Source organism: Mesoplodon mirus, assembly GCF_964341445.2.
Source record: "Mesoplodon mirus genome assembly, chromosome: 3".
Lineage (NCBI taxonomy): Eukaryota > Metazoa > Chordata > Mammalia > Artiodactyla > Ziphiidae > Mesoplodon > Mesoplodon mirus.
Window position 1 is genome coordinate 123,550,547 of NC_138978.1, and position 9,047 is coordinate 123,559,593.

The 9,047-nt window shown below is 39.8% G+C and overlaps 1 protein-coding gene across 1 annotated transcript in view; it reads right to left on the bottom strand.

The window, feature by feature from the left end:
• The window catches only part of COPA (COPI coat complex subunit alpha), a 50,727-nt gene extending 41,692 nt beyond the window's left edge, over positions 1–9,035 (bottom strand). The window contains exons 1-5 of the mRNA XM_082613743.1: positions 8,900–9,035; positions 5,787–5,900; positions 5,525–5,598; positions 2,002–2,082; positions 137–213 (exon numbers count right to left, since the gene is read on the bottom strand). Coding sequence (XP_082469869.1) covers positions 137–213; positions 2,002–2,082; positions 5,525–5,598; positions 5,787–5,900; positions 8,900–8,939 — 386 coding nt within the window. The 5' untranslated portion in view covers positions 8,940–9,035. The remainder of the gene's footprint in view (positions 1–136; positions 214–2,001; positions 2,083–5,524; positions 5,599–5,786; positions 5,901–8,899) is intronic.
• Between the last annotated feature and the right edge of the window lie 12 nt (positions 9,036–9,047).

A 9,047-nucleotide genomic window follows, 5' to 3' on the forward strand; every position in this document is an offset into this window, starting at 1 on the left:
GTGTCTTACAAATATAATCAGTAATTAATCAGCGGACATAGCCCATTAGTGAAGGGAGATGATTATTCTGAAGAGAAGCTGATTATGAAAATACTAGGAAATGAAAGTTTTTTGAGCTCTCTGTCTCCTGCTTTACCAGACACAGGTCCTAGACTGCCAGTTCCACACTCGGATGGTCTGATCATCTGAAGCACTCAGAATCCAAGGATATTCCTGAAAAATATTCCAGACAAAGGGTTTGAACATGAAACAAATGTGTTCTTCCAGGCTGCTGTAACCCATTTCTCTCTTTGGAGGAAATATTCCGTTGCCTAACGTCTCAGCTAGTTTCTAAACGATTTTGATTTATCAGGCTAGTTATCTATTCCTCCTTACCATTCTACCAGCTTTTCCCAACTTCACCACTTTCAGCTATAAGGTTTAAGAGTGGAAGCCAGACATAATAGATTCTCAGAGGCAAATAGTATAACACATTTTTACATTTACTTTTACATATGTGCATATGTATATATGATTTATATTTATAAATAATCTTGTAAATTAAGATCTTGTGAAAGGATCTCTTCTCTTTAACCCTAAGATTGGAACATTGTTTGTTTTTTTAATAAATTTATTTATTTATTATTATTTTTTAAAATTTTTGGCTGTGTTGGGTCTTCCTTGCAGTGCGTGGGCTTCTCATTGTGGTGGCTTCTCTTGTTGCAGAGCATGGACTCCAGGCACGCGGGCTTCAGTAGTTGTGGCTCTCGGGCTCTAGAGCACAGGCTCAGTAGTTGTGGCACACGGGCTTAGTTGCTCCACGGGATCTTCCCGGACCAGGGCTCAAACCCATATCCCCTGCATTGGCAGGCAGATTCTTAACCACTGCACCACCAAGGAAGCCCCTGGAATACTGTTTTAAAGTCTGACTTCTCCCTGTCAGACCATCCAGTCTCAAAAAATTCCCAAGTCTCAGTAAACAAAGCAGAAAGTAACGTGTAAAAACAATTCAGCCCTTTTAGAGTCTTCAAGCTTTTTAAGAAAAGGAAGTATTTCTTAGTCACAGTTGTATCTCCAGTGTTTAGCAATGAACTTAATAAGTACAAGGTACACATATACTTATTAAACTGAAAAAATAAAAGGAAATAAGCTTTTCATAACTTTCCAGCTGAACGGCAACTTGTTCTAGGCAAGAGCCTTCAGCAAGTCCTGAATGGCAATGACAATTAGTTCCTTCTGAGTAAATTATCTTATTGAATGGCCCTCATTCTCAAATGTTTCAGCTATAATTTTAGCATTCATCGTCTCCTATTCTATCCTAAAATTTTTTTAATTTTAAAAAAGGAAATAAAGTATTATTAGCCAGGAATTTATTGTTTATTTCATTATATTTTTTCTTACTTAATTCAAGAGATTTAGTTTACTCAGAGTCAAGGAATAGTAGAGGTTAATTCTAATAGCATGTAATTATAGAGAAATCCAGTCAGGTTGGGACTAGATTAAGAGGTTGGGAGTCTCTAATCTGTAACTCAGTATCTGTCTACTGTAATACCTAACAGATCAAGAAAGGTCGTAAGCTTGGCTAAAGGAATAGCCTCTACCAGACCCTAAAATCCTAACATGACTGTTAATGTTTCAAAACATTTGTTAGCTCATCAAAATGGCATCTTACCTTGACCTTCCTCTAGACACACTATTTATTAATACCCTACATGTGATTAGACTGCAAACTTTTGTGTGCTAGCTCAGCAAACCTAAAATCAAATCTCTGCTTTTCCCTACAGAGAATCAATGCCTTCTTCATAAAGCCCACTGAATCCAATTAAATTAAATTCAAATATAACCCTGAGTGCTTCCTCTTGCAGAAGGAAACAAAGCAGAAAGGTCAACAACACCTCACAGATCCTAGAAGAACCAATAACATAATTCTGTTATCAAAGCATGGATGCTTGAGGAACAAGTAGAAGATTCCTACAGGGAAACTGAAGAATGCTCTAAAACAAAGCCACGATGGCTACTTACATGATGAAAAAACGTAGTGCGGATGTAGTCTAAGTGCCCGAGCAATGTGAAGAGACAGCGCCGAAGCTTGTAATTCCAAACCTGCAAAGAGAAAAATTCAACTAAGGAATAGGACATAAGGTCTTGCGCCCCTATAAGGCCCAGGTTTCTCAATAAACAAGTTTGGATTTATATTTTGGCCTTTTTAAATAGGTAAGAATCTTGATAGGGAATCTTGTTTAAGGTTTGAGGGGAAAAGACCATGAATGAAAATATAAGTCAGCTAAACAAAATGTGGGGAAGGAAAAAGGGCAAGGCTAGGGAAACCTAAAGATAAAATTATGGAAAGGTTTTTCTTTTTTTCTGGGAAGAAACCATCTGTATTTGATAACATAAGACAAAATGCTTATCTAAGGCTCAACTTGAAATTCTTCTTTCTACTGCACTATTGTGTTCTTAGCTTGAATACAGATCCCTTACTTAGTGCTTACCTATCACCTTAGCTCAGGATAAGAAAAAGTAGGATGGATATGACTGCAAAGGAAACAACGATATAATATATAGCATCATCTTTTGTTAGACTCCTAACTTGATGGCAAATAATGCCCATACATTCATGGTCTGTACTCATCTATCATGCAAACATATTTTAACTCATCACTATGGAAAATACTGCATTGCTCAGTTAGGCTGAGCTAAGCAGAAAAACATCTTATTCAGATAAGAAATTAAGCCAACTACCAAAGTATCAGGCATCAATGGACACAACTGAGGAAGACGCTGAAACCAGGACCATAAGTGTACGACAGCTCACACTTCCCATCCAGAAAAACTCCCAAAAATGTAAAAATAAGAGGTCAGATGCCTTTTTTTCCTTCTATAACATTTAACACTTGTTTATAATCTATCTAGGCCAGCCTGTTACTATTCTTTCCTATTTTTACTTAAAAACTGATAAATTTTCTTTCATAAATCACAAAAGGTAATCCCATTTCCTGTAACAAATCTGAATAACCCTTAAGTCTGACTGTCCAAAAAAGAATGTAAGCTCCCTAAAGGTGGGGTCCTTGTCCATCATGCTCAACACTATACCCCAGCACCTAACATAGCAGCTAACACTTAGTACATGCTCAAAAGGTATGTGCAGCAGAAACGTGAAAAGGTAAATAACATGAAAAGTGAAAATATTCCAGTACCTTCACCTTCATCTGTTGAGTCATCTATAAATAAATATACATGTACACAGTGGAGTTGGAGTTTCACACAAAAATTAGATCATACCATAAATACTATTCTGTAACTAGCTTTATTTCCTCTTATAGAGTTCAGTATTTTAAACTTTCATATTTCTAGCTTCAAATTGTCTTGACTCCTTTATAGTCTTCTATCAAATTCCAGCGCTGTGAATTCTGAAAGCCCTATAGGGTTTTTAGACCTTGGCCATTTGTAATTCCTGTCTTACTCTTTGTAAATCAGGATTATACTAATATTGCATTTATCTGGGTATTGCAAACAATATGATGGTCCATAAACATAACTTTTCAAGATAATCCCACTTTCATTAGAGAAATATAAATTTAAACCACAGCATAATAGCAGTACACACCCAACAGCTAGCTAATTCATTTAATATCAGCTTTAAGATATAATTCAAATCCCATCTAATTCACCCATTTAAAGTATAGAATTCAGTGTTTTTTTAATACGTTCATAGTTGTTCAACCATCAGTACAATAAATTTTAGAACATTTCATCACCCCCAAAAGAAAACTATACCCATTAGTAGTCCTCATTTTCTCCCAACCCCCCACCAAACTCCAGAAAACCATTAATCAACTTTCTGTCTCTACTGATTTGCTCTACTGATCTGGATATTTCGTACAAATGAAAGATAACTACTTTTCAAAAATTTAATGATTTGGGGAAAAAATTTTTTTTTCTTCAACGTCACTCAGTCTTTTTCTTAAACAGATCATAAGGAACCCAAGTTAACCATTCTTAATACTTAATGGTCATCACTTTACTAGAAATATTACAAGGAAGTGATACCCTTAGGAGCTTTTGAGGCCTATCAGGTGATTTGAACTTCCACTAACTGCCCCCAGGATCAGTGCCTAAAACCTAGAAACCAGAAAGAACTGTCCTTCCTATAATTCTAATGCCTCTTTTCTCTACAGGCAGCTGTCACTTGTCACGCCTGTCACCTAAGTTCTACTGTATAATTTATAACTCCCTGAGGTAGCTTCTGAAGACTATTTTTTTCATGAAGTAAATTTTTCTGGTTTAGTTAGATACATCCATCTCCTCTCCCATTTATTTGTTTGTTTATTCATTTATTTATTTATGGCTGCATTGGGTCTTCACTGCTGCGCACGGGCTTCCTCTAGTTGCAGTGAGTGGGGGCTGCTCTTCGTTGCGGTGCGTGGGCTTCGCATTGCAGTGGCTTCTCTTGTTGTGGAGCACAGGCTCTAGGCACTCGGGCTCAGTAGTTGTGGCTCGTGGGCTTGAGCGCAGGCTCAGTAGTTGTGGCACACAGGCTTAGCTGCTCCGCGGCATGTGGGATCTTCCCAGACCAGGGCTCGAACCTGTGTCCCCTGCATTGGCAGGCAGATTCTTAACCACTGCACCACGAGGGAAGTCCTATTTATTTATTTATTTATTTGGTTGTGCCATGTCTTAGTTGCGGCACGTGGGCTCCTTAGTTGTGACCGGCGGGCTCCCTAGTTGTGGCATGCATGTGGGATCTACTTCCCTGACCAGAGATGGAACCCAGGCCCCCTGCATTGGGAACGTGGAGTTTTAACCACTGTGCCACCAGGGAAGTCCCCCATCTCCTCTCCATTTTTAATGTTACTGCCTAAGCTCTTGCTCTGTTCATTTCCCACGTGGACTTTTATAAGAGTCTCCTAACTAGTATCTGCCTCCAGTCTTCCCAATTCATCCAATCTTTTCTCTATACCGCCACTCAAATAACCTTTTCAAAAAAAATGTGAATCTGATGTCACTCCTCTACTTAAAGCCTTTAATGACTCATTGTTTTTTGTATGATAACATCTAAACTTCTGAGCACTACAAAGAGATACTCCATAATCTGGCCCTTCTCATCTTCTGCTCCTTCTCTCACCTTTTGTCCAGATTTTATCCACACAAAACTAATTATAGTTTCTCAAATGTATCCAGCTATGTCATACCTTTTGGTCTTTGTACCCAGATTGTCCTTCCCTACTTCACTTTGGTTATCTCTCTATTGTATTACTCACTAAACTGTACATGCTATTATTTGGGTATATATTTAACTCCTCCATTAGAATAAAAGCTCCTTGAGAGCAGAAATCATTTCTTATTTATTTTTGAATTCCAAAAATATAAAACAGTGCCTGCTACACAGTAAGCATTCAATAAATGTCTGCTGGATAAGTGCTCTGGATAATGTCAAAAGCCTGAGCTCTGTATGAATGAGATGTCTGGGTTTTTAGTCCCTTCCATAATTCCCAAACTTCACATTGCCTGTCTTTTACTCCCAGTCATGACAGACCCTCTATACCTTAATCTTATAGTCATCTCCTCCAGAGACAAACAGTGGCTGCTGCTTATGGAAGTCAATGCCTCGTACTGGACCTGAGGAAGAAGGCAGGCAATACACGTTAAAGAGAGTTATGCTTCCTAGTCTCTAAGGTGATTCTTATTCAGAATTTTCCAGTTCTATCCCTCCCATGTTCTATAATCCTAAAGAAAGTTGAAACTACTCCAGAAGACAATAAATATTTATATCTCTTTTAGCTTCCTCCTAGAAACTGTTATCTTACCATCATGTTCATCAAACTTGTCAATGAGGGTACACATCCGATAGTCCCATAACTGAATGACCCCATTGTGTAAACTGGTCAGGATCCAGGGTCTCTTGGGGTGAAAACTGAGTCCTGGGGGAAAAAAAAAACAGACAATGATCCAATGAGCTAAATAAGCCCCACGATGTCACCTTCTGCCAACTCTGATAAGAAAACAGGACAGCTAGGTTGACCCTAGGTTCATACATTCATTGATTGGATGCCACACATTGTGAATTTTATGGTATTAACGTGCTGGATTTTTTGTTATATTTCTTTAGATACTGTTGGGCTTTGGTTTAGGATGCAGTTACTTGGAATTAGTTGATCCTTTTGAGGCTTGCTTTTTTTTTTTTTTGCGGTACGCGGGCCTCTCACTGTTGTGGCCTCTCCCGTTGCGGAGCACAGGCTCCGGACGCGCAGGCTCAGCGGCCATGGCTCACGGGCCCAGCCGCTCCGCGGCATGTGGGATCTTCCCGGACTGGGGCACGAACCCGTGTCCCCTGCATCGGCAGGCGGACTCTCAACCACTGCGCCACCAGGGAAGCCCCGAGGCTTGCTTTTTAAGTTTTGTTAGGATGGGTCCATAGCAGCCTTTAGCTTAGGGCTAATTTGGCACCACTATTAAAGCAATACCCATTTGAAATCTCTATATCATGCCCTATAGTATCAGGAGGTCTATATTGGCCAGTATGTGAGCTCAATATGGGATTGTTCTGCCTTCTCCTCTCTAGTGGTTCTTTCCCAGGCTTTGGGTCATTTCTTCACATGCATGTGCAGATTAGTACTCAAAGGCCTGACAGGATCCCCTGCAGAACTCTAGGGTTCTCTGTGCAGCTCCCTCTTCTCTAGTATTTTGCCCAGCAACTTCTAGCTATCTTGACTTCCCTGAACTCTAAACTCTGTCTCCTCAGTGAGACCACGGGGTTCTTCCCCCCTCCCTGTACTGCAGCCTGGAAACTCTCTCCAGGTAGTAAGCTAAAACAATCATAGGACTCATCTTGTTTATTTCCCTTCTCTCAAGAATCACTCTCGCACTGCCTGTTGTCCAATGTCTGAAAACCTTTGTTTCACACATTTTGTTCAGTTATGCAGGTATTTAAGGTGGGAAGATAAACCTGGTCTCTCTTACTCCATCATGACTGGAAATGGAAGTCCACAGAAGTAACAACTGCTAACAGTTTGGACTGTAGTCTTTCAGGTTTTTAATGCAATCCACAACATTTTATGAAAATGGAGATAACATTATCATGTTCTGCAAACTTCCTTCCTCACTTAACTGAATACAATGGATCTCATTACATTTAAGTACATATAAATGTAGACTCATTCTTTTTAATAACTGCAAGGTATAAATGCACCACATTTTTAAATTATTCTACTCATGGGCATTTAAGTTTTTTCTCCTAACTTTTATCTACCAGAAAATAGGACCTAAGGAAGATGCTTCCACACATAATCTACCCTATTTGCATTATTACTGGTTTAGGCTAAAGACTGGAAATGAGATTGTTCAGGAATAGGGTATGTGCATTTAACATTTTGGTAGATACCATCTGATTGCAAAAAGACTGCATCAACATACAGTCTCGCCAAGTTTCTGAAGGTACCCATTTTGCACACATTGGTCAACATGGGATGTTATCACCTATTTGTTGTTTTGCTTGCTTTACTAATCTAAGACCACTTCTTTCATTATTATTGAGATAAAGAGTATTTTCATTTATTGAACATTTTTATTTCTTCTTCTAAACTTTCCATTAGGTTGTTCATTTCCCCCGCCCCCCCCCCGTTATATACAGGAACACTCATTAATGGATATTTACTCTCAAATATTTTGATATCCTTCCCCCCGCCCCGACTTTCCTTCCCTACTGCCCGATAAGAAATTAGGAGAAGAGAAAACTCGAGGATTATAAAGACCCATTTCAACTATCCAGGAATTCTTAATGGTACTCTTCTTCATAACCAAGATTCCCAAGAGACTTAGAATTCGCTCAGAATCTATTCTTACATTAATAATGGCATCCAGTTTCTGAGCTATCGAGTCTACGCCAGTCACCTTTCATATAGTTTCTCATTTTAATTCTCTCTATAAAAGAATTCACATATTACACATTACACATATTACATATTACATATTCACATATTACAGATGAGGAAATAGATTTAGAAATGTTAAGTTGCCCAAGGTAGTGCAGTTCGTTACCGAATGTTTCAGGATTCCAAAGCAAGCCCACCTGACTACAAACAGCAAATTTCTAACCACTTTGCTATGCTACATTTAAAAAATTTTTATTTTATGTTACTAAATATTCAAGATACAAATCTTTTCCCCAAGTCTCTGCTTTCTCATTCTAACATTCTAAGAGACTACTATTGCAATTTCAGTTGTTTGTCCTCCACCTCCATCCACTGATGCACAAGTTTTAGAGTTGTCATATTCAGGAAATAAAAATAAAGATGCCCAGTTAAATTTGAATTTCAGATAAAAAGTGAACAATACTAAAAAGTTATTCGCCTTTTATCTGAAATTCAAATCCAATTAGGCATCCTCTATTTTATCTGGCAACCTGTGCAAACTAAGACTTAACCATGTCCTGTTTCCAGGTAGGCAACAGAGCCCAATGGAGGCACTGGAGGTTGATATGGTGCAGCCCAAGGCCTCCTTAAGAGAGATAGCCAGTGCTCGTCTCCGAAAAACCTAGAGTTGGACACGAATAGCAGAGGTCGAGACTCGATCCCCAGGGCCACTCTCTACAACACAGTCATCAAAAAACCAACAGGTCACAGGGCCTTGGGAGCAGAATAAAAGTCGCGTCACAGGCCCCAGGAGAGGAGGGGAGGAGGAGCGAAGCTAAGGAACCTCCAGCGGTTCGTTAACCACTACAGGAAAATCAAATCCCTAGGGCACGCTAAAGGAGACAGGACTACAGAACCGCCCGCCAGGCCTAACCTCCCTCGGTCCCATCTTCCTCTGGTTCGCACGGTGGGCCCAATTCAGCCCGTTAAGTCTACCTTCTCTCTCTTCCCCAGTGACAGCGCCGCCCCTGACATCCAGCCTCCGTTCTCCCCCTTTTAATCTCCATTACCTTTGACCCGCGCACTCTTGGTCTCGAATTTGGTTAGCATCCTTCAGATCTCCGGCTTCAACCTGTTAATCCGAGCCCTGACACTCCCTGCTGTCCCTTGGTTGCCTCCACGTCAGCGTCCCTCAGCCGCTGCTCCCGGAAGTTCCTC